Source organism: Zea mays, chromosome 1 (genome assembly GCF_902167145.1).
Source record: "Zea mays cultivar B73 chromosome 1, Zm-B73-REFERENCE-NAM-5.0, whole genome shotgun sequence".
In the NCBI taxonomy this organism is placed as follows: Eukaryota; Viridiplantae; Streptophyta; class Magnoliopsida; order Poales; family Poaceae; genus Zea; species Zea mays.
In genome coordinates, this window is record NC_050096.1 from 204545371 (window position 1) to 204570658 (window position 25288).

Below are 25288 nucleotides of genomic sequence, written 5' to 3' on the forward strand. Positions count from 1 at the left end.
GGAAGAGGGATGACTTGTTGAAGGCGGTGGCGGCGAGTCCTTCATTGTCGGAGTCGGACGAGGAGCAATCTGAATCCCACTCCTTGCCAAGATGTGCCTCGCCCTTTGCCTTCTTATAGTTCTTCTTCTTCTCCCTCTTGTTCCCTTGATCCTGATCACTATCATTGTCGGGACAGTTAGCAATAAAATGACCAAGCTTACCACATTTGAAGCATGAGCGCTTCCCCTTTGTCTTGGTCTTGCTTGGCTGCCCCTTGCGACCCTTTAGCGCCGTCTTGAATCTTTTGATGATGAGGGCCATCTCTTCATCATTAAGTCCGGCCGCCTCAATTTGTGCCACCTTGCTAGGTAGCGCCTCCTTGCTTCTTGTTGCCTTGAGAGCAAGGGGTTGAGGCTCGTTGATTGGACCATTCAATGCGTCGTCCACGTATCTTGCCTCCTTGATCATCATTCGCCCGCTTACGATTTTTCCAAGGACTTCTTCGGACGACATTTTGGTGTACCTGGGATTCTCACGAATATTATTCACCAAATGAGGATCAAGAACGGTAAAGGACCTTAGCATCAATCGGACGACGTCGTGGTCCGTCCATCGCGTGCTTCCGTAGCTCCTTATTTTGTTGATAAGGGTCTTGAGCCGGTTGTATGTTTGGGTTGGCTCCTCGCCCCTTATCATTGCGAATCGTCCAAGCTCTCCCTCCACCAACTCCATCTTGGTGAGCAAGGTGACGTCGTTCCCCTCATGAGAAATCTTGAGGGTGTCCCAGATCTGCTTGGCATTGTCCAAGCCGCTCACTTTATGGTATTCGTCCCTGCACAAGGATGCTAACAACACAGTAGTGGCTTGTGCATTTCTATGAATCTGTTCATTAATAAAAATAGGACTATCCGAGCTATCAAACTTCATTCCATTCTCAACAATCTCCCATATGCTTGGATGGATAGAGAATAGGTGACTACGCATTTTGTGGCTCCAAAATCCGTAGTCCTCCCCATCAAAGTGTGGAGGCTTGCCGAGAGGAATGGAGAGCAAATGTGAATTTGAACTTTGAGGAATACGCGAATAATCGAAAGAAAAGTTTGAGTTAACCGTCTTTCGTTTGTCGTAGTCATTGTCGTCGTTGTCCTTATGAGAAGAAGTGGATTCATCACTGTCGTCGTAGTAGACGATCTCCTTGATGCGTCTCGACTTCTTCTTCCTTCCATCTTTGCGTCTATGGCCCGAGCCCGAGTCGGTAGGCTTATCATCCTTAGGCTCGTTGACGAAGGACTCCTTCTCTTTGTCATTGATCATGATTCCCTTCCCCTTAGGATCCAACTCTTCGGGCGATTAGTCCCTTTGTGAAGAGAACGACTCTGATACCAATTGAGAGCACCTAGAGGGGGGTGAATAGGTGATCCTGTAAAACTTGAAAACTTAAGCCATAAATACTTGGTTAAGCGTTAGCACAGTAAATGCCAAGTGGCTAGAGAGGAGTCTCAACAAAACACAATAACCACAAGAAATCAATCACATAGATGACACGGTGGTTATCCCGTGGTTCGGCCAAGACCAACGCTTGCCTACTCCACGTTGTGGCGTCCCAACGGACGAGGGTTGCAATCAACCCCTCTCAAGCGGTCCAAAGACCCACTTGAATACCACGGTGTTTTGCTTGCTTTTCTCAATCCCGTTTGCGAGGAATCTCCACAACTTGGAGCCTCTCGCCCTTACACTTGAAGTTCACAAAGAAGCACAGAGCAAGGGAGGATTAGCAACGCACACAAGACACAAGAATCAGAGTGTCAACACGCACACAAGTCGCAACAAGAGCTCACAACACAACTCAATGAGTTCACAACTCCACTAGAGCTCTATATGCTATCACAATGAAACAAATGCGCGGAATCGAGGTCTTGGTGCTTAGGAATGTTGTAGGAATGCTTGGTGTGCTCCACCATGCACCTAGGGGTCCCTTTTATAGCCCCAAGGCAGCTATGAGTCGTTGAGAGCATTCTAGGAAGGCTGATCTTGCCTTCTGTCGACTGGTGCACCGGACAGTCCGGTGCACACCGGACACTGTCCGGTGCCCGATTTCCTTCCAAAAATGGCGCAGTCGACCGTTGGCATCCTGAGAGCCGTTGGCGCACCGGACATGTCCGGTGCACACCGGACAGTCCGGTGCCCCCTTCTAGCCGTTGGCTCGGCCACGTGTCCCGCGCAGATTGCGCGGCCGACCGTTGGCTCACCGGACAGTCCGGTGCACACCGGACAGTCCGGTGAATTATAGCCGTACGTCGCCGGTGAATTCCCGAGAGCGGCCACTTCGCTCGAGCCAGCCTGGCGCACCGGACACTGTCCGGTGCACCACCGGACAGTCCGGTGCTCCCAGACTCAGCAGAGTCTTGGCTGCTCGAGCCAAGATATTTTCAATTGGATTTTTTCTGTTTCCAGCACTTAGACACAATACATTAGTCCATAAAACAATGTACTAAGTCTGAGAAACATACCTTTATCCTTGATTTGTACTTTGTCCACCTTTTTACACTTAGGCACTTGTGTTGGACACTAAATCACCAAAATACTTAGAAATGGCCCAAGGGCACATTTCCCTTTCACCGGACTATCCACGCATAGGTGTCGGGCTGTCCACGATGCTCGAGTCAAGTTGTCGTGCTCGACTGCTCAATTGAGCCTGCCCCCGGCGTGACTTGTTAGTCTTCTTGTCTAGAGCCTTCCGAGCAATCCCTTCTTGTGATATGTTTGACGTGCGAGGATCACCAATGATGATGCTTTGGTCCTTGCCTTTATCGGCCATTTACGACCGAACCAAAACTTTTTGCTTGTGGGTTCTATTGTATTGACATGAAATGGTTGTGTGTCCACTTGCATCTTCTGAAAAAACAACCGGCCGTCATTTATGGTCTATTGTATATGTCAACCAAAAACATTGCAATCATTGGTGGCATGAGAAAAAGAGTTATGCCACTTACAATAAGCACGTCTCTTTAATTCGTCCATAGGAGGAACAATATGTGTTAATTTAATGTTACCATTTTTTTAGTAGCTCGTCAAATATTTTATCGTATTTGGCTACATTAACAGTAAATTTAACATATTCTTGATGATTTTTTTGAACTGGCTGTAAAGAAGAACATACAAAAGATTTGGCTTTCGTTAGCCAAACAAGCTCAGCGGTATATACATCTGCGGATTCATCATCTGAACTATCTCGCTCTACTAGATATATAGTACGAGCGGGCGATTTTGATGTCTCTTTAAATTGACTTTCATATGCCATATAGCTGAGCTATTGAAAATAACTGATTGTCATGTAACTTGTCTCTTAAGTAGGATATCAACCCATTAAAAGACAGCCCTGCTAGCTTTTTGTCTACGACATGGATTCGAAAACATCGATTTCTGGTGTCCCGAAACCTCATGATATAATTATTAACCGATTCTCCGCGTCCCTGTCGGATTGAGGCTAAATCAGCCAACCCTAATCCATATTCCCCAGAAAAGAAATATGTAGGGGTGGAACATAATGTTGTTGTGGTGTGTAATAATTTGGTGCATAGTGTGCATCAGTAGGTTCTGCGTATGCGTATCTTGTTTGTCCGGTGGTAAATCCGAACTGTCTGGTTGTGTTTGCTACTATTGGGGCGTCATATGGTGGTCCTGGTGCGGCCCCGGACTGTCCGGCAAGGAAAGCCGAATGGTTCGCGTAAGGGCCGGACCGTCCGGGCAAAAGCTCGGATGGTCTGACTGTGTCCAGAGATGCTAATCTGCCAAGCAGGGATAGAGGTGGTGGCATTTACCCTGGATATGAGTTTATCAGCATATCATATAATGACTAGGGTTGCAAATCTTCATTTGCTACCAATGTATTATATATATATATATATATATATATATATATATATATATATATATATATATATATATATATACTGTTTTTATATATTACACCTGGGTGCATTCAATATAGAGAATGCACCCAGGCCGAACCTACGCGCCAGGTCCGAGCCAACCGTCCCACCCAGGTCGTCTTCGTCCGTCTTCGTCCCTCCCGCACGTCTTCGTCGCTCCCGCCCGCTCCCGACAAAACCTTTTCACTTTCCCGCCCACGCCCCTCTTTCTCCACGAACGACTCAACCTCTTCACATAAGTTGCAATCACATCAGACCAGCAGTTGCAATTACACCAGACAGTAGTTGCAATCATTATTTTGTTTAACAGATTTTTGGACATAGTTATATAGAAGTTGGAATCACACCAGACCAGCAGTTGCAATTACACTAGAAAGCAGTTGCAATCACACCTGACAACAGTTGCAATCATTGTTTGTTTAACAGATTTTTGGACATAGTTATATAGAAGTTGCAATCACACCAGACCAGCAGTTGCAATTACACCAGACAACAGTTGCAATCATTGTTTGTTTAACAAATTTTTGAACATAGTTATAAAGAAGTTGCAATCACACCAGACCAACAGTTGCAATTACACCAGACAGCAGTTGCAATCATTGTTTGTTTAACAAATTTTTGGACATAGTTATATAGAAGTTGCAATCACACGAGACCAGCAGTTGCAATTACACCAGACCAGCAGTTGCAATCATATTTTTTTAACAAAATTTCCAGAGTTATTCAGTACTTGCAATCACATCAGAGCAACTCAACAGTTGCATCCACACCACACCAGCAGTTGCAATTACAACACACCAGCAGTTGCAATCATTGTGTTTACATTTTTAACAGATATTTGGGTAGAATTATACAGCAGTTGCAATCACACCTAATGCGAGGGACATGGAGGCGCGCTGACAGAGAGGCGCGCGGCGGCGCGGGGACAGGGAGGCGCTCGGCGGCGGTGGGGAAGAGGGTGGCGCTCGGCGGCGGTGGGGGAGAGGGTGGCACTCGGCGGCGGTGGGGGAGAGGGTGGCGCGGGGACAGGGAGACGCGCGGCGGCGGGGGGCAGGAAGGCGCGCATACAGGAGGCCGAGACGTGCTCGAGGTGTTATTGCAGGTGGGTGCATTCAATATAGAGAATACACCCAGGTGCATTTTAGTGCCGCCGTGTATATATATATATATATATATATATATATATATATATATATATATATATATATATATATATATATATATATATATATATATATATATATATATATATATATATATATATATATATATATAGTTTCATACGACAAAAAACTAGCAGCAACAAATTTCTCCCATAAACGTGTTAATTTTGAGCTCGCCGCGCCGCAACACGTGGAGGCGAGAGCCGGCGGCTAGAGAGAGGCAGCTAGGGGTGGCGGCGCGGTGAGCCAAAAGGCGGACACGGGACAGCGCCATCGAGCACAAGCGCGTGGCATCAGGAGCGAGCATGAAGAAATGAAAATAAGAAAGAAGGGGTTTCGAGGGGGATAAAAACGGTTAAATTTCAGCGGCAAGAGCACCGGCTGCTGAAAATAATTTTAAATTTGACGGTCTTGATGTAAGCTGCCGAAACTTGCTTTATTTTCGTCGACCCGTACGAACGGCCGAAATTTACTTGTTATTTTCGATGGTGAGGCAGCCGAAAATAATTCTAAACCTCCAAAATCATTCGAACTCCTGTAGTGATATTCTTCACTTCATCACGGCATCACCTGGGCTAGCCTGGTACCGTCCCTTCTTTCCTGAAAGATTTGAGCCCGTGGATATGTCTGACGAGTCGAGATATCAACTACACGTCTACACCACTTGCCCAGGTTATACTGAAGCGAAGAAGTTGACAATAGCGGCATGAGGAATAATGGTACATATATAATAGGGCCGTGCCAGCAAAATCTGAGGCCCTGAACAGGTTTTAAAACGAGGCCTTTTTTATTGGTGGAGGGCACCAGTCGCTGGTGAATGAAACGTCGTAAAACTACAGATATACACGTTATGGCTAAACTCACACCTCACAGTTATATAATAGAAGCATGTGCAGAGACAGAGCCAAAACGAATGAGAGGACTAAATGAAACTGCTAACGTATAAGATCTTTTTTGCATTATATCATATATATACATTTTAAATTTTAGAGGAGTCTTTAGTGGAGTAGGGGCTGGAGCCCCGTCTACTTCACTATTACTTGCGTTACTGAGCATAAGTACAGACAGATAAGTAAAAAAATAGGGATTAACACTACACCAAAATAGTAAACTTCCTAGAGCCTAAACCCTAGGAAGTTAGGCCTAAACTCTAGGAAGTTAGCAAAACTCTCGGAAGTTAAGCCATCCCGTCGGAAGTTTGGCTCTCGAAAATTTTTTGTCGGAAGTTAGCTTAACTTCCTAGAGGGCTCTAGGAAGTTAGCTAACTTCCTACGGCCTGCTAAGCCTCTCGGAAGTTAGTAGATTCTCGGAAGTTAGTAGTTTCACGCCGTCAGCGCCGTCAGCTGGCTAACTTCCTACGAGTAACTTCCTACGGCTTACTGTAGCCTCTAGGAAGTTAGCTGGCTAACTTCCTACGGCTAACTATAGCCCCTAGGAAGTTAGCTGGCTAACTTCCTACGGCTTACTGTAGCCTCTAGGAAGTTAGCTGTCTAACTTCCTACGGCTTTCTGTAGCCTCTAGGAAGTTAATTTGGCCAGCATTACAAATGCTGTTTATATTTTACACCACATTGCACAAAATAACAAATATATCAACAGCTATATAACACAACAGATTATCACATAAAATATCTCACACACAATCACATAACAATATTTAAATCCATAGTCTCATCAATTATTACATCACAAAAGTCTCATCCATAGTCTCATCATCACAAAAGTCTCACAAATATCATCATCCAGTACTAATAAAAGACAATATCTCATACATAGTCATAATAAAAGTCTCAAGTATCAGAACACAATAACATGGAAGCTCACGGTCGCCGATCACCATCGATACCTCCACTATTCAAGAGGGTATCGACAAAGTCTAACCCGTCCTCTTGTTCATGCGTCGGCAAGGTAGCTGGAGGGGTCTAATATATATGTACAAATGACATTTGCTCAGTTACATCAAAATATACTAACAACAACTAAATGATGATAAATATGCATACCTGATGTTCGGTAGATGGAGATGTAGGTATAGGTGGAGGTGAAGACCAAGGATAATGGACGGGAGGTGGGGGGGGCACCGGGACATGTATCCCTTGGGCCTGTGCTAGTTGCTACAAATTTGTCGAACCCATTCACATCAGCATTTTAAATCAATACATATCTTAAAGTGAAAGCTATTATCTTTTGAACTTACTTGTATGAGTGTTTGCTGTTGCTGAATCTGTGTAGCATAATATTCATGTTGCGCAGCTTGTTGCTTCAAGTAATCCTGATGTCGCCTAAGTTCTTCTCGCAGTTGCTCCACTTCTGCTGGATCTTGAGTGGAGCGACGGGAGCTACGAGCAGCAGACCTCGATGAACCTCCACGCTGAACCCTAACCTGGCTCAAGTCGATGACGTTAGCAAACATTGTGTACCTACAAAACAAGTAACATCACGACAGGATTAAGAATACATGTATTGCACTCAACCAATGAAACAATATAAGATATGTAGAGTCCTCACCTTCCATGAGCTTTTCAACCACTTGCATACACAGCCTGAGGATCAATAGGTGAGGTCCTCCAGTCATAGTCTGGTCCGTGCTGACTAGTCATCGCCTCGCCATATGCAGCCTCATACAAAAGAACAATGCAATCTTACATACAAAAATCCATATAAACAGAACCTACCAAACATTTCCAAACACTCACCACACGATCTGTTGCCTTTTGGCTGCACAACACATCTGGATTTGCAGGATCTGGTACTCTGTGCCCCCTAAGGTAGATTTGAACATCACTGGTTACTGCACCAGTGCTAACTTCCTGTATGTACATTTGACAAACACTATAACCAGAAATTACAGCAAGTCAACTACAATCAACGAAAATGGCTTAAACTGTACTTACCATTCGTTTTGCCAAACGAAAGTGATCATCACCTCCATACCTATGATACGACTCGGTTCCACGATTGGAACTGTGTCGCACAGACTTTGCCTTGAATTCAGCCGAAGCCCAGTAACGACATAACGCATGCCAAGCAGCATCATTGGCAGCTATCCATGGAATCGAATGCTACATGAACACAATTCATTTATAAGTAATTGTAATATCTAGAAGCAATGGAAATTTTTTCAACACAAGCAAAAACATCCATTACCTCAAGATATTGTTGCTCAGTCATATCGACTCCATACTGTGTCGCCTCATTCTTACTCTCTGGACGTCGCCCTTCACTACCAAACATGGCTTTACTAATCACCTGGATTCGAGCATAGTACATCATATCCCCAACAACACTTGCCGCATTCCTATGGAACATGGAGTGTGCGTGTTCCGTATGAGTATCTCCTTCAGGCAACTTGTAATGTTTCTAAAAAAAGAAGCATAGTCAAAATTAATAATATGATAGCTTAACAAAAAATTACAACTTGTCGCATTCCTATCGAGATTACAACTTAACAAAAAAAATTAACATACCCAGAAGTCGTGCCAAACTGCAGCTTGTGCATTCCCATGTTGCGCATTTATTGCAAGGGCATATTGATCCCATCTTGTGACAGGGACCTCCTTACCATCCTCTATCAACAATCCAGGCCATTTCATACGACATATGTTGCCCAACACTTTCTTTACTTGCCTTCGACGAAGCAAAAGCACGATCAATAAAATTCTCTGTCTTTCTTATCCACTCCATCGAGGGATGATTCATACGCCAACCTTCATACATCCATCGACGGTCCTCACCCACCATATTTGATGCTAAAATAAAAGAACATGTGATTTATAAATTTTCACGATAAGCTTAATTAACCTAACTATATGCAGCGGTTAGCCACCATATTATTAATCAAACATAAACTTAATTTTAGCCATAACATACAAGATTAATTTTAGCCATAACATACAAGATTAATTTTCATCGAAGGTCCTCACCCACCATATTATTAATTAAACATAAACTTAATTTTAATCATAACATACAAGATTAATTTTAGCCATAACATACAAGATTAATTTTAGCCATAACATACAAGATTAATTTTCATCGAAGGTCCTCACCCACCATATTATTAATCAAACATAAACTTAATTTTAGCCATAACATACAAGATTAATTTTAGCCATAACATACAAGATTAATTTTAGCCATAACATACAAGATTAATTTTCATCGAAGGTCCTCACCCACCATATTATTAATCAAACATAAACTTAATTTTAGCCATAACATAAAAGAGTTTAGCATAGCTAAACTATATGCAGCGGTTAGCCAATCAAGTTAATTAACCTAACTACCGACGACATTATTTGAGTAAACTCTCGGTAGTTAGCACATTGAATAAAAAATAAAAAAAAGTATAAACACGGTACCTGACGGTTGCAGCGGGTGCAGATCGATGATTTGGGTCGGGGACGTCCACGGCGGAGTCGTGGCTGCGCAGCGGGCGCCGACACGGGCGGGGTCGACGGGGGGCGAGGCGGCCGTGCGCACGAACACCAGGCACTACCGGAGGCGGGCGCTGCCGGGGCGAGCTCCTCGTGGACGGGCGCTGCCGGGGGTGGGAGAGACAACCGCGGGGTGGGAGCTGCCGGTGGTGGGCGCTGCCGGGACGGCCTCCTCGGGGGCGGACGCAGGCGGGGGGCGCTCCTCGGTTGTGGGCCGGCGACGGCTCGGTTGTGGACGCAGGCGGCGGCGGCTGCTCAGGCCCAGGACAGCGGGCGCGGCCGGCGGGGCCGGGACGGCGGGCGCGGTCGGCGGCGGCCGGGGCGGGGCGGGCGGCAGCGCGGCTGTAAAAGGTGAGAGAAGAATGGCGTGCGGGCTGTAAAGGAAAGAATGGCGTGCGGGCTGTGAAAGGTGAGAGAAGATGGAGGTAAAAGCTAAAAATATAACTTCCTAGAGTAAAGCCGTAGGAAGTTAGGTAACTTCCTAGAGTTTATGCTTTGCCTCTAGGAAGTTAATTAACTTCCTACAGCCGGCTGTAGGAAGTTAGATTTTCGTTTGACCGGTCAACAGATGAATCCTAACTTCCTAGAGGAGGCCGTAGGAAGTTAGCTGCCCAGATAACTTCCTAGAGCCAGCCGTAGGAAGTTATGTTTTCGGTTGACTGGTCAACAGCTCAAAGCTAACTTCCTAGAGGAAGCCGTAGGAAGTTATCTGGGCAGCTAACTTCCTAGAGCCAGCCGTAGGAAGTTAGCTATTCTATTGTCTTGTGAACGGATGAAACCTAACTTCCTAGAGGAGACCGTAGGAAGTTAGATAAGTTCCTACGGTTTTTTAACTTCCGACAGCTTTTATAAAAAACTGTAGGAAGTTATGTTTATTTCCTAGAGGTACCAGTTGCCTCTCGGAAGTTATGTATTTCCTACGGTTTTTTATAAAAGCTGTAGGAAGTTAAAAAACCGTAGGAAGTGTATGATTTTGGTGTAGTGTAATATTGTATTTCTATTTTATAAATGTACTATAAACCTACACGTTTGGGCCCCAAAGATTTAGGAGCCCTGTTCCATCGCACACCTCGCACGCCCTCTGGCCCGGACCTATATATATATATATATATATATATATATATATATATATATATATATATATATATATATATATATATATATATATATATATATATATATATATATATATATATATATATATATATATATATATATATATATATATATATATATATATATATACGCCGAAAGCATGAAACACACGGCTCTAGAACAGTACTGAAACCTCATTCTGCAGGCCGGATGCAGCTCAAGCGTCACCACCGTAGTACCAAGCTTGATGTTGAATTTGAAACACTTGTTCGGAATTCATAATAAGCTCGTTCTGGCGCCGGCGCCGTCGCTCGTCAGAGAGCTGCCTGGCGAACTTGGCGAGCCGCTCGGCGTTGGTCCCTGCACCGGGCACCTCCACGTTCCGGCCGGTCTCCAGGTCCACCCGGGAGACGTTCATGTCCAGGAGCTTGTTCCCTATCCTCACCAGTCTATCCATGTTCTTCTTGGACGAGTCGTCTATGGAGCCCGCGCTGCCCGTCAGCTGATCGTACTGCATCATATATTTGCATGCATGCACGAATGATGATTGATGATGATGGAAACAATTCACATATATATATATATGCATGCCTGAATGCGCAGGTAGTTTTCGCTGGAGCGCAGGGCCCTGAAGAGGACGCAGAGGTGGATGTCGACCATGTCTGCGCTGGCGGAGTTGAACATGTCGATGATGGGAGCGCTGCCGTCCTTGAAGAGCCAGCTGAAGACGCCCCACCTGGCGGCGGCCTTGGCGCAGTACCTCCGGTTCCGGTTCGACCCGCAGCCGAGCGAGATGACCATGAACTTGCCGTAGTCCGCCGGCATCACCGGGAAGAAGTCGTCGTCCGCAAGGATGATGTCCTTAGACACCTGGCCCATGGCGCACAGGGTCTGCGTGTGTCCAATGCATGCATGTTGTCAGGTCGCGTGCCATGCATGCGTGTGGCTGCATGCATGCATGGCTAGCTGCTTACGGGGTTGTTCGCAGCGATTCCGCCGTCCACGAGGTTGAAGGCCTTCCTCCTGCCATTCTCGTCCCTGGTCTGGAAGTAGTGCGGCGGGAAGTAGGTAGGCGCGGCAGAGGTGCTCATGCATATGTCTGACAGAAGCGCATTTGTCGACGGCCGGTGCTTCAACTGATCGATCGATCATATATAGCAAAGCCACGAAAACAACGAGCAAACTAGGTAACTAAGAACACACATTCTCCAATAATTAATCAAAATACGTCCAGACGGACATCATTCACGAAGCTAGGCTAATAAGGAGATCACTAACACTAACACCCATAGAGAGCCCGAGAGGGCCGGCGCCGGCGGGAAGACAAAAACAATTATTAGCTACTAATGATAGACCGAAATAAATAATGAAGGTACAATGATGATGTCCTTATTATCATTATCATATACTAGAAACTGTAAGGGGGTGTTTGGAAGTAAAATGCTTTGCTAAGTTGTCGGTCGTGAACTGATGATTGGACTAGACTCTAGAGTAAAACTAGCAGCTGGATGTCACTGTCAAAGGTATATAGAGAAAACAAGCTAGTTGGGTTATATGCAGCCCATCAGCACACCTATCTTTGGGCTTTCCCCAAACTTACTGCTATTGAAGTGTGTCACCTTTACCCATGACTCCTCACTCCTGAGCATTACCTTACCTATATCCGACAAAAAAAAAGAATGATTTACCTACTAGGGTGCAGCTGGGGATGGACAGCCGAACAGTCTTCAGACTTCAACACCCACATGCAAATGTTCCTCAGAGATAGAAACAGACTTCGTACGAGGTGTTTTTAATTCACAATCATCTTCCTGTTTTATTTGAAAATGACTTTTCTTTAGGGGCTTTTTTTTACAAGATACTATCTTTTTTTTTCTTGAACAGTGAAATGTTGTATCTCTTTACTACTTCTGAATCTGCTTGCATTGCTAGCTTATTATGTGACCAAAAAAAAACTGTGAACAGCGTTGGTGTTCAAAAACCTCCAACTGAACCTCTCCGCTAGTGTGTCTGTCCACTAAACACGTTTTCTTTTTTTATCACGATTTGATACGTCAACCGAAACAAAAGAGAAAGATAAGACAAAAGACAGCACAGCACACCGTACCTTTCTAGCGTTCTCTAATCTCTTGTCTCCATGAGTCCATGCACTGCATGCTGAGTGTGTGATACCCCCACTCCCCTCACACTCTACATGCCGATACTTTGCTGCGTTGACTCGGCCACATGCTTTGCAGGCTACGTTTTTTTAATTTATTACACGTTACTTGGCTCATCTACAGTAGAAATATAACACATAAATATCTACTGACTAACAGTAGTATATAAATATATTACATATAAAACCATATTAGCGTCTAAACTATTATTATTGGAAAAAATAAAATTCAATTCCAAGAATCCAGACCGAGTTCGTGTTCTCGAAAACAAAGTCGGTGGACACTCCAGGACTGCTTGTTTGGTACTTGAGTGAGTTACCTACCTCAAAGCTGGAGAAAATCATGGGTTGCATGTAGGCAATGTCGAAGGTCGGGATGACAACATTGGTCAGTGTCCTGTCCAGCCTCATATTACCAAGAAGCCGTCGGAGCTGCGCATGGAGGTACTTGCCGTCGTACTTGGGCCCACAAGCCATCCTCAGCTTGCCGACGAGCTTGGACCCCATAGCATTCCTGCACGGCATGGCATCCTTGTGTATGAGCACCCCGATCGATGCATGCATCTTTTTTTTCCTTTGAACAATCACCATGCATGTGTATGAGAAAACTCTAGTCAAGTTTCAGCTAGCAATGCATATATGCATCCTTGTGTCGTTATCGTTACTTCTGCCGGAAGATTTTGGGCGAGTGCTGGATGTAGAACCGCGCCAAGTCCTTGGCGGCGAACAGCGGCCGTTCGTTCGTGTCAGGGGCCGTGAGCATCGCCGTCAGGAGACCGCCGGTGCTCGTGCCGGCGACGACGTCGAAGTAGTCCGCGATACGAGCGTCTGGCCCGTCCAGTTCCTACACGTACACGCACAGGCCGGTTAGGCACAAAATGTGAGGACGACGACGCAAACACCATGATATGATCGATGCATGAAGCAATATATAGGTGAACTCCATCTCTTTCTTGGTTATTACCTGGAGCTTCGCTTCCAGGAAGGCGAGGATGGTGGCCGGGATGATCCCTCTGATGCCGCCGCCATCGATGCTCAGCACGGTGATCAACTTGAGATTGACAGGCAACGTCCTGCCTGCACCTTCTGCAGAGCTACTACGACTTGCCATCTCTGATTTGATCTGTTTGGTACGGTACGGTGGTGGCACAAAGCAAGCTATGCACTTAAGAGCTGCGAGAAGAAACAGGGTATGGGTGGTGGGAGTCTCGTGAAGTAAGGTCGTAGTAGTAGTTCTATTAGGGAACAGCCATTAAGGTTAGTTATAATTACACTTACACGCCCCAAAGCTAAACATCAAATATTTGCAATCGCTTTTAGTACGTAATTAGATAAACCAATCATCAGAGCCGACGTCAGCAATCCAATATATATGCAACCACCGTTTCGGCACCAATTAATGGGTTCTACCAATTCATTGAGCCCTAGTCCAGTACAAAAGACAACCACGCACCAATTGATTGCCCATCAGTACATTATATATATGGACCAAACTGAACCACCGATGACACATCAATCCAAGATGTAACTAACCATTCAAGACCGCTCCACTTGATGGGTAAACAGCTATAAAATGGCGGCGGGCCTGATGACATTCATATACACGTACTGGATGGTGTGATGTGTGAACCAATCAGAAAGTTGATCCACATATGGATGAGCGAGCTGCAAAATGGCGATTAGTTTGTGTTAATATATATATAATACGTACGGTGATTGACGTAGCAATTAGCAATACAATGTTGGTACTATTGGAGTACATAATATTCAAGGTTGTTCCACTAAACATTATATCGTATGTGTGGGAGGTATACTGGACACACGAGCAACGCATCGCTGCAAAGTTCTATAGCCAACAGTGAAGGACCGGTGAGGCGACGAGGGTGTGAATGGAAGTCAATCACATTTTGCCGCCGAACATTGAAAATGAGCACTTCATATCAATTGAAGTGAAGTAAGCACTCAAACTAAAATCATCAGCAAACCAGTGATATCATGATTTCAAAATGTTCCTAATACTTACACGAGACCAGCAAAACAAACGTTCCTATTACCGGTTGTGGATCCAACTGGTACTAATGTACTAGCTTTAACACCCTTTGGAGCCACCAACTGATACTACTCTCTTGAGCACAGGTTAGTACAGATTGGTGGATCCAACTATTACTAAAGAGCTTACTTTAGTATAGATTGGTAATGCCACTCGGTACTAAAATTACAAGAGTCATTATCACTTGTTAGTAACAAAAAAAACTTGGTCTAAAATATGAGTTAGAGAGAATTAAAATCAAGTTTGAGAGTAGAGACAAGAGAAAAGTTCCTTTTACTTGATTGCTCTTTCAAGATATAATTTAGACTTTGGAGCAATATCACAAGTGAATAATTGGAAGGAAGAAGAGATAAAAATACAATGAAGCAAATGGCACAAGAGACACGACATTTTTTATCCCATGGTTCGGTCAAGCGTAATATGTTTGCCTACTCCACGTTGTGGCGTTCCAATGGATGAGGTTTGCACTCAACCCCTCTCAATTGATCCAAAGATCAAACTTGAGTACCACGGTTCTTCCTTATATCTCACAATATCCCGGTTGTGAGGAATCTCCACAAGTTAGAGTCTCTCACGCCTTACACAAACGAACATAATCAAAACATGATTAAGGGAGGGATTAAAATACGCACACAAGAACACAATGCAGCATCAACACGCACAAATGCAAAGAAGAGAGCGCAACAACAAAGCGACAGAGTAACGATTCAGAAAATACGCTCAAATCTCTCTCAAACACTTCGGAGGCGTGGCTGCGAAGTCTCGAAGTTGTAGTGTGCTCAAAGCATGCTTGGTGTACTGCTCCATGTGCCTAGGGGTCCCTTTTACAGCCCCAAAAGGCCTACGAGCCGTTGAAGTCCTATTTGGAAGGCCCTTGTTGCCTTTTGTCTGCGGGGTGCACCGGATTGTTCGGTGGTGCACCAGACAGCTCCTGTGCAACGGCCACAGAATCGTATAATTGGCCGCCTTCCTCTTTGGGTGGGCACTAGACTGTCCGGTGGCACACTGGACATGTCTGGTGACCCTCCCGACTGTTGTCCTGCTGACATGGTCGACGCAGATCGTACGACCGACCGTCGGCGCTCGCGAAGAGCCGTTGCTCGCCTAACCCACCGGACTGTCCAGTGATTTTTAGCCAGCGAGCCTCGACATATTCTCGAGAGCGGCTAGTTTGGGCCAATCGACCATGCCAGCACTGGACATGTCAGGTGCACACTGGACTATCCGTTGGTGCCCAGTCTGGCCCAACTTTGTCCACTTTGAGCCAAACTTCTTAACTCCTTTTTGGCTCGATTTGAAGAGTTCCCTAGCACTTAGATGAACATAGTTAGGCCCTGTTTGGGATAGCTCCAGTTCCAGGAAATTTGGTGGAGTTAGTGGAGTAGGTCATTAGGTGCTCCAAAAAATCATGGAGCTAGAGCGGTAAGCCTTTAGAAGACATTTTAGATAAGTCATTTCGTTCATTATTTAGATTAAAAAATTTAAAACTATTTAAATCGATATTATAAACTACAGCTCCATACTGGAGCTCGAACCTGTAGCCATCCCAAACACCCCCTTAGTCACTAAATCAATTGACCAAGTGTTAGATACATACCTTTATCACTTTGTTCCATAATGGTTTGCAATATGCCCAAACTCAAGTTCAACAGGTGCCTTTCTTATTTTCACCAACCTTTGAATTTGATTGCTTCAATTTGCTTTATAAACACCTGTGTTCATGCTCATACCAAGATGGTTAATTTATAGTGGTGTGTTGAGCAGTTAATCACCAAAACACTTAGAAATGGCTAAAGGGCACATTTCCCTTTCAATCTCCCCCTGTTTGGTGATTTATGCCAACACACCTAAAGCAACTCAAAACTCACTAGCTTAACCAAATATGAGCCAACTTTTATAAATTGAAGTCAAGTTAAATACCAATAGAATAGGTATAGGATTCGGCATATTTGGATCATTTTGCCACCACATGGATTATTTTCGCAAAACAAATTCATTTTTTCTTACTTCTAACTCAAAACACTTTAGTTTTGCAAATCAAACTATTTTTCAAGACTAGTTTTGATCAAAAGCTAAAAGCTCCCCCTTTTCTCATAAGAAAGATTACTCCCCCACAAGAGAGTAGTTTTGCAATTAGAGGGCTCCTCTTGCTGTCAAGAGGGTTTTGATCAAAAAGACAAGTTCAAAAACACACTAATTTTTAAAATTCACAAGTGGCGGTCGATCCAGTTTCTTTGGTCTTAATTTCTTCCCCTTTAGCATTAAACACCAAAATAGAGAAAACTAGTGGCCTTTAACCTCATTGCCTCACCAAGAATTTGAAATGAAGGGTAAAAAGACAATAAACATCGAGGGCAAATTGAACAAGATACACTGGTATCGTTATGCAGTGGAAGCCTTTTCCTTTGTCCAAGTCCACCATTTCCCTTTCAATCCACCTTTGAGGCTACATCAATATCGCTCAAGCAAACATATTAGTCTCAAAGGGTCAAGTTGTAGCATATCCTCTCCCTTAAGATAGGGATTAATGCATAGGGACTTGTGAGGTCCAGGGATGACATTCTACAACTTGAGCACCAATATAAGCAATAAGCCACAATTAATATTAAAAGAACATGATCAAAGGCATAAAGACACATGTATGATCTAGATCAATCCAAGTTTCGTGAATCTAATACATTTAGCTCACTACGCAGCTCACAAAACCTTCTTTCATTTAAATACTTGGTGAAGATATCGGCTAGCTGGTGATCGGTGCTAACATTTTGCGGACTGAAGACAGGAGGGGGTCCGCAGATAGGACGACATGACGAACGCAACAGGATCCATTGCGGTCCCTTCCTTCTGGGTTGGGACGCTGGAGCTGGCCTCCGAATCACCAGGATGAGACGGGCCACCCTCGACTCTAGGGGATCTATCCCATCGTAGGCCATGGAGCTCATGTTCTCTTTATTAGTAGACAGGGAGATGCCCCCCGGCCTGGCACGAGCCAAGCGTGCGACCTTCTTCTCCCTCTTTCTTTGGAGGTGGCACTTCTTGCGCGCCGCCAGGGCCCCCGCTTCTGCCTCCCTCTTTCGCTTTTTCTCCACACTAATGGCGTCGCCTTCTGGGAGAGGAGGGAGGGAGGCTGGGATGACCCCGAGCCCCTACAGTGCGAACATCGATGAGTCCCTGAAAGAAGCAAATCCCTTGAGGATAATAGAAAGAAAGGAGAATCTCACCAACTCACTCAACCTCGCGTGGTTGAAAGGCTGGGGACCCCTCTCCCATGAACTCCGACATCACTCCACCCGTGATGGCAAGGACACGAGCCACGACCTCCACCTTCTCAAGGTTCACGATGGAGTGGAGATCGGAGTTGTTGTCATCGGTGAACCGTCGCATCAGTCTCTGAGAGCACCTAGAGGGGGGTGAATAGGTGATCCTGTAAAGATCTAAAACTTGTAGCCACAAAACTTGGTTAAGTGTTAGCACACTAGAATCAAGTGGCTAAGGACCGAGCTCTTGTGAAACAAAATGGTCACAAAGAAAACAAGCACAAGAGACACGGTGATTTATCCCGTGGTTCGGCCAAGTATAACACTTGCCTACTCCACGTTGTGGCGTCCCAATGGACGAGGGTTGCACTCAACCCCTCTCAAGTGATCCAATGATCGACTTGAATACCACGGTGTTTTTCTTTCTTATACTCTCTCCCGTTTGCGAGGAATATCCACAACTTGGAGCCTCTCGCCCTTACAATAGATGATCACAAAGAAGCACGAAAGTAAGAGTGGGAAGAGCAACACACACAAGACTTAAAGCACGAGCACAATCACGCACACAAGCCACAACTTGAGCTCACAACACAACTCAAGGAGTTCTCTACTCAAATGGAGCTCAAGTCACTATCTCAAAGAATCGAATGTGCGAGAGTGGAGTCTTAGTGCTTAGGAATGATCAAGGAATGCTTGGGTGACTCCTCCATGCGCCTAGGGGTCCCTTTTACAGCCCCAAGGTAGCTAGGAGCCGTTGGAACCCAACAAGGAAGGCAATTCTTGCCTTCTGTCGGGTGGCGCACCGGACAGTCCGGTGCACCACCGGACAGCCACTGTAGCATGTCCGGTGCGGATCTCCTTCCATTCCTGGTGCAGCCGACCGTTGGATCTTCGGGCTGGTTGGCGCACCGGACACTGTCCGGTGCACACCGGACAGTCCGGTGTCCCCAGCCGACCGTTGGCGTGGGCCATGCGTCGCGCGCGGATTGCGCGGCCGACCGTTGCTCTGGCGGTTGTTGGCTCACCGGACAGTCCGGTGCACCACCGGACAGTCCAGTGAATTATAGTCGTACGCCGCCGACGAATTCCTGAGAGTGGCCAGTTCGCCAGAAGCCAGCCTGGCGTACCGGACACTATCTGGTGCACCACCGGACAGTCCGGTGTGCCAGACTGCACTAAGTCTTGGCTGCTCCAGCCAAGTCTTTTCCTTTTTCTCTTTTCTCTGATTCTAGCACTTAGACAAATATATTAGTACACAAAAACCAATGTACTAAGTCTAGAATCATACCTTCTTGTTGATTTGCACTTCATTCATCATTTGGCATACAATTACACTTAGAGAATATGTGTTGGCACTTAATCACCAAAACAATATAGAAATGGCCCAAGGCACATTTCGCTTTCAATCTCCCCCTTTTTGGTGATTTATGCCAACACATCAAAAAGCAACAAATAGAAGTGCAACATCAATGCAGTTGAGAACAAAAATAGTCTTTGATTCAAATTTGGCATATTTGGATCATTCTTTGCCACCACTTGGTTTGTTTTTGCAAATCAAATTCATTTTCCTATCTCTAAGTCAAACACACATGTTTAGACACAAAGAGAGATAATCCAAGAGAAAATTGATCAAGAGCCAAAAACTCCCCCTTTTCCCATAATCAAATATTCTCCCCACAAGAGACCAAATTTTGCACATTAAGAGTATTTTGATAAATCAAAAGTTCTAACTCTACTATTTTTCAAAATTCTCAAGTGGTAGCTGATCCATTTGCTTTGGCCTTAATTTCTCCCCCTTTGGCATTAAGCACTAAAACGGGATCATTGTTGGCCCCTAAACCCAATTGCCTCACCAAAATCGTCAATTAAGAGTAAAAAGGCAATAAGAGCATGGAGATGAACTTGGAGTAAATTACCCTCTCATCGGAGTGCAGTGGAAGTCTTGCATGGTCCAAGTTCACCTTTCCCTTTCAATCCACCTTCGAGACTAAATTAAGTAAACTCAAGCACACGGTTAGTCTCAAAGGGTCAAGTTGTAGCACATCTCCCCCTAAATATGTGCATCACTCACACATGGACTTTTGAGGTCCGGGGATTGCTTGCACAACTTGAGCACCATAAATAAACAACAAAATGCATAAAGGAACATGATCAAAGACATAAAACACATGTATGCTATAGATCAGTCCAAGTTACGCGAATCTAAGACATTTAGTTCACTACGCAGCCTGCAAAAGGTCTTCTCATCTAAAGGCTTGGTAAAGATATCGGCTAGCTGGTTCTCGGTGCTAAACATAAAACACTTCGATATCTCCCTTTTGCTGGTGGTCTCTCAAAAAGTCATGTCGGATGTCTATGTGCTTAGTGCATGTTCAACAGGATTATCGACCATGCGGATTGCACTCTCATTGTCACATAGGAGTGGGACTTTGCTCAGATTGTAGCCGAAGTCCTGGAGGGTTTGCCTCATCCAAAGTAGTTGCACGCAATACTGTCCTGCGACAACATACTCGGCCTCAGTGGTGGATAGGGCAACAGAGGTTTGTTTCTTAGAACTCCAAGACACCAGGGACCTTCCTAGGAATTGGCATGTCCCTGATGTACTCTTCCTATCAACCTTGCATCCAGCATAATCGGAGTCTGAGTATCCAATCAAGTCAAAGGTAGACCCCTTTGGATACCAGATCCCAAAGCAAGGCGTAGCAACTAAATATCTAAGAATTCGCTTAATGGCCACAAGGTGACATTCCCTTGGGTCGGATTGAAATCTAGCACACATGCATACGCTTAGCATAATATCCGGTCTACTAGCACATAAGTAAAGCAAGGAACCTATCATAGACCGGTATGCCTTTTGATCAACGGACTTACCTCCTTTGTTGAGGTCGACGTGTCCGTCAGTTCCCATTGGTGTCTTTGCGGGCTTGGCGTCCTTCATCCCAAACCGCTTGAGCAAGTCTTGCGTGTACTTCATTTGGGAGATGAAGGTGCCGTCCTTGAGTTGCTTCACTTGGAACCCAAGGAAGTAGTTCAACTCGCCCATCATAGACATCTCAAATTTCTGTGTCATCACCCTGCTAAACTCTTCACAAGACTTTTGGATAGTAGAACCAAATATTATGTCATCGACATAAATTTGGCATACAAATAAGTCACCATCACAAGTCTTAGTGAATAGAGTTGGATCGGCTTTCCCAACCTTGAAAGCATTAGCAATAAGAAAATCTCTAAGGCATTAACACCATGCTCTTGGGGCTTGCTTAAGTCTGTAGAGCGCCTTAGAGAGCTTACACACATGGTCGGGGTACCGTTCATCCTCAAAGCCAGGGGGTTGCTCTACGTACACCTCCTCCTTGATTGGCCCGTTGAGGAAAGCGCTCTTCACATTCATTTGGAACAACCTAAAGGAATGGTGAGCGGCATAGGCTAATAGAATGCGAATAGACTCTAGCCTAGCCACAGGAGCAAAAGTCTCCTCGAAATCCAAACCTGCGACTTGGGCATAACCTTTTGCCACAAGTCGAGCCTTGTTCCTTGTCACCACTCCGTGCTCATCTTGCTTGTTGCGGAACACCCACTTGGTTCCCACAACGTTTTGCTTTGGACGTGGCACCAGGGTCCAAACTTCATTTCACTTGAAGTTGTTGAGCTCTTCCTGCATGGCCAACACCCAGTCCGTATCTAGCAAGGCCTCTTCTACCCTGAAAGGCTCAATAGAAGAGACGAACGAGTAATACTCACAAAAATTAGCTAATCTAGAGCGAGTGGTTACTCCCTTGCTTATATCACCCAAGATCTGGTCGATGGGATGATTCCTTTGAATCGTCGCTCGGACTTGAGTTGGAAGGGCCTATGGTGCTTCTTCCTCCATAACTTGATCATCTTGTGCTCCCCCTTGATCACACGCCTCTTCTTGATGAACCTGTTCATCATCGTGAGTGGGGGGATGCACCATTGTTGAGGAAGAAGGTTGATCTTGCTCTTTTTGTTCTTGTGGTCGCACATCTCCAATCGCCATGGTGCGTATTGCGGCCGTTGGAACACCATCTTCATCTACATCATCAAGATCAACTTGCTCTCTTGGAGAGCTATTAGTCTCATCAAATACAATGTCGCTAGAGACTTCAACCAAACCCGATGATTTGTTGAAGACTCTATACGCCTTTTTATTTGAGTCATAACCTAGCAAAAATCCTTTTACCGCTTTGGGAGCAAATTTAGAATTTCTACCTTTCTTCACTAGAATGTAACATTTACTCCCAAATACACGAAAGTATGACATGTTGGGTTTTTACCGGTTAGAAGTTCATATGAGGTCTTCTTGAGGAGGTGATGAAGGTAGACCCGGTTTATGGCGTGGCAAGCTGTGTTCACAGCTTCCGACCAAAACTACTCGGGCGTCTTGAATTCTCCAAGCATCGTCCTCGCCATGTCTATAAGTGTCCTGTTCTTTCGCTCTACCACACCGTTTTGTTGGGGTGTGTAGGGAGCGGAGAACTTGTGCTTGATTCCTTCCTCCTCAAGGTACTCCTCCACTTGAAGATTCTTGAACTCGGACCCGTTGTCACTTCTGATCTTTTTCACCTTGAGCTCAAATTCGTTTTGAGCCCGCCTTAGAAAGTGCTTGAGGGTCCCTTGGGTTTCTGATTATCCTGCAAAAAGAATACCCAAGTGAAGCGGGAAAAATCATCAACAATAACAAGACCATACTTACTTCCCCTGATGATAAGGTAGGCGACGGGTCCGAAGAGGTCCATATATAGTAGCTCCAGTGGTCTTGACGTGGTCATCACATTCTTGATGTGATAAGTACTTCCCACTTGTTTACCTGCTTGACAAGCTGCACAAGGTCTATCTTTTTCGAAAGAAACATTGGTTAGACCTAACACATGTTCTCCCTTTAGAAGTTTATGAAGGTTCTTCATCCCTACATGTGCTAGACGGCGATGCCACAGCCAGTCCATTTTAGTCTTAACAATTAAGCATGCATCTAGATCGGCCTCCTCCTTCGAAAAATCAACTAAATAGAGTTTGTCGTCTAGGACACCCTTAAACGCTAATGAACCATCACTCCTTCTAAAGACAGACACATCTACATTTGTAAACAAACAATTGTAGCTCATGTGGCACAATTGACTAACCGACAGAAGATTATAGCCTAGTGACTCTACTAAAAATACATTAGAAATAGAGTGCTCATTTGAAATAGCTATATTGCCCAAGCCTTTGACCTTGCCTTGGTTCCCATCTCCAAAGATGATCGAATCTTGGGAATCTTTGCTCTTGACGTAGGAGGAGAACATCTTCTTCTCCCCCGTCATGTGGTTTGTGCATCCGCTGTCGATAATCCAGCTTGAGCCCCTGGATGCATAAACCTGCAAGGCAAATTAGGCTTGGGTCTTAGGTACCCAACTCTTGTTGGGTCCTACAAGGTTAGTTACAATTCCTTTGGGACCCAAATGCAAGTCTTATCTCCCTTGCATTTGGCTCCCAACTTCCTAGCAACCACTTTCTTATTTTTACATGAAAGTACAAAATTAGTGTTGCAGGCATGAAAAACAGTAGCAGATTCATTAGGCATTTTCTTAGGCACATGATGAATAACATTTCCCTTCCTAGGCCTACTTCTACCGTGCACAAAAGTAGAACTTGAAGCAAACATAGCATGTGAATTATAAGCACCATAACTCCTATTATAATGAGTATTCCTAGAAACTTTTCTATCATAAATGAACGCATGATTCTTTTGAATACAACTAGCCATAGGGGCCTTCCCTTTTTCCTTGTTGAAAATGGGAGCCCTTTGGCTTGTTAAGTTCTTGGCTTCCTTCTTAAAGCCAAGTCCATCCTTAATTGAGGGGTGTCTACCAACAGTGTAGGCATCCCTAGCAAATTTTAATTTATCAAAATCACTTTTGCACGTCTTAAGTTGAGCATTAAGACTTGCTACTTCATTATTTAATTTAGAAATGGAAATTAAATGTTCATCACAAGCATCAACATTAAAATCCCTGCATCTATTGCAAATTACAATATTTTCTACACAAGAACTAGATTTGTTAACTACTTCTAGCTTGGCATTTAAATCATCATTAATATTCTTCAAGCTAGCCACAGTTTCATTGCAAGTAGATAACTTAGAAGATAGTAATTCGTTTCTCTTTAGTTCTAAGACAAGAGACTTTTGAACACTAACAAACTTGTCATGTTCCTCATACAGAATGTCTTCTTGCCTCTCTAGAAGTCTATCTTTCTCATTTAAGGCATCAATTAATTCATTAATTTTATCTACTTTTGATCTATCTAAGCCCTTAAATAATTCAGTATAGTCTACTTCATCATCACTAGATTCATCATCGCTTGAAGTAGTATACTTAGGAGTTTCACGAACGCTTACCTTTTTCTCCTTTGCCATGAGGCAGGTGTGGCGTTCGTTGGGGAAGAGAAAGGACTTGTTGAAGGCTGAGGCAGCGAGTCCTTCGTCGTCGGAATCAGAAGATGAGCAGTCCGAGTCCCATTCCTTTCCGATGTGTGCCTCACCCTTTGCCTTCCTATAGCTCTTTTGCTTCTCTTTCTTCCCTCCCTTTCCTTGTTCCTGGTCACTAGAGTTATCGGGACAATTTGCTATAAAATGACCAGTCTTACCGCATTTGAAGCAGGAGCGCTTTCCCTTTGCCTTGTTCTTGTTTGAGTACTCCTTGCGTCCTTTCAATGCGGTCTTGAAGTGCCTTATGATTAGAGCCATCTCATCCTCGTTTAGTCCGGCCGCCTCAACTTGTGCCACCTTGCTAGGTAGCGCCTCCCTGCTACTTGTTGCTTTGAGAGCAACGGTTTGAGGCTCGTAGATGGGCATTGGGCCATTCAATGCCTCATCTACGTACCTTGCTTCCTTGATCATCATACGCCCGCTTACAAACTTTCTGAGTATTTCCTCGTGCGTCATCTTTGTGTACCTAGGATTCTCACGAATTGAGTTCACAAGATGAGGATCAAGAACAGTGAAGGACCTGAGCATAAGTCGGACGACGTCATGGTCTGTCCATCTCGTGCTTCCATAGCTCCTGATTTTATTGAGCAGGGTCTTGAGCCTGTTGTACATTTGCGTTGGCTCCTCTCCCCTGATCATTGCGAACCTTCCCAGTTCGCCTTCCACCAATTCCATCTTGGTGATCATGGTGGCGTCGTTCCCCTCATGAGAAATCTTGAGGGTGTCCCAAA

At 44.7% G+C, this 25288-nt stretch overlaps 1 protein-coding gene across 4 annotated transcripts; it reads right to left on the reverse strand.

Annotated features, from left to right (window-relative positions):
* Positions 1-6655: 6655 nt before the first annotated feature.
* LOC100282949 (uncharacterized) lies at positions 6656-13992 on the reverse strand. Of its 4 annotated transcripts, none has more exons than XR_004857762.1 (15): positions 13728-13992; positions 13429-13607; positions 13088-13337; positions 11580-11741; positions 11197-11496; positions 10799-11116; positions 9436-9852; positions 8542-8823; positions 8222-8434; positions 7969-8136; positions 7771-7884; positions 7583-7692; positions 7272-7494; positions 7078-7188; positions 6656-6996 (listed from the first exon to the last, which is right to left on the reverse strand). XR_004857762.1 is itself a non-coding variant. In XM_020551766.1 (6 exons), exons 1-6 carry the CDS (start codon positions 13872-13874, stop codon positions 10823-10825), a joined length of 1332 nt encoding a protein of 443 aa, XP_020407355.1. In that variant the 5' UTR covers positions 13875-13992; the 3' UTR covers positions 10769-10822. The 4 variants fall into 4 exon arrangements, 2 of the variants coding, with proteins under 2 accessions (XP_020407355.1, NP_001353913.1); XR_004857763.1 differs by having other exon boundaries at positions 13088-13277; positions 13728-13991; XM_020551766.1 differs by lacking the exons at positions 6656-6996; positions 7078-7188; positions 7272-7494; ... (4 more) ...; positions 8542-8823; positions 9436-9852 and having other exon boundaries at positions 10769-11116.
* Positions 13993-25288: the final 11296 nt, after the last annotated feature.

Excerpts from the sequence above, each read along its gene's own strand:
- LOC100282949 (XM_020551766.1), bottom strand. The coding sequence starts at position 13,874 with ATGGCAAGTCGTAGTAGCTCTGCAGAAGGTGCAGGCAGGACGTTGCCT. Across the intron at positions 13,338-13,428 it reads CCCAAAATCTTCCGGCAGAA|GAAAAAAAAGATGCATGCAT; the intron begins GTAACGATAACG and ends GATTGTTCAAAG. Across the intron at positions 11,117-11,196 it reads AAAACTACCTGCGCATTCAG|TACGATCAGCTGACGGGCAG; the intron begins GCATGCATATAT and ends TATATGATGCAG.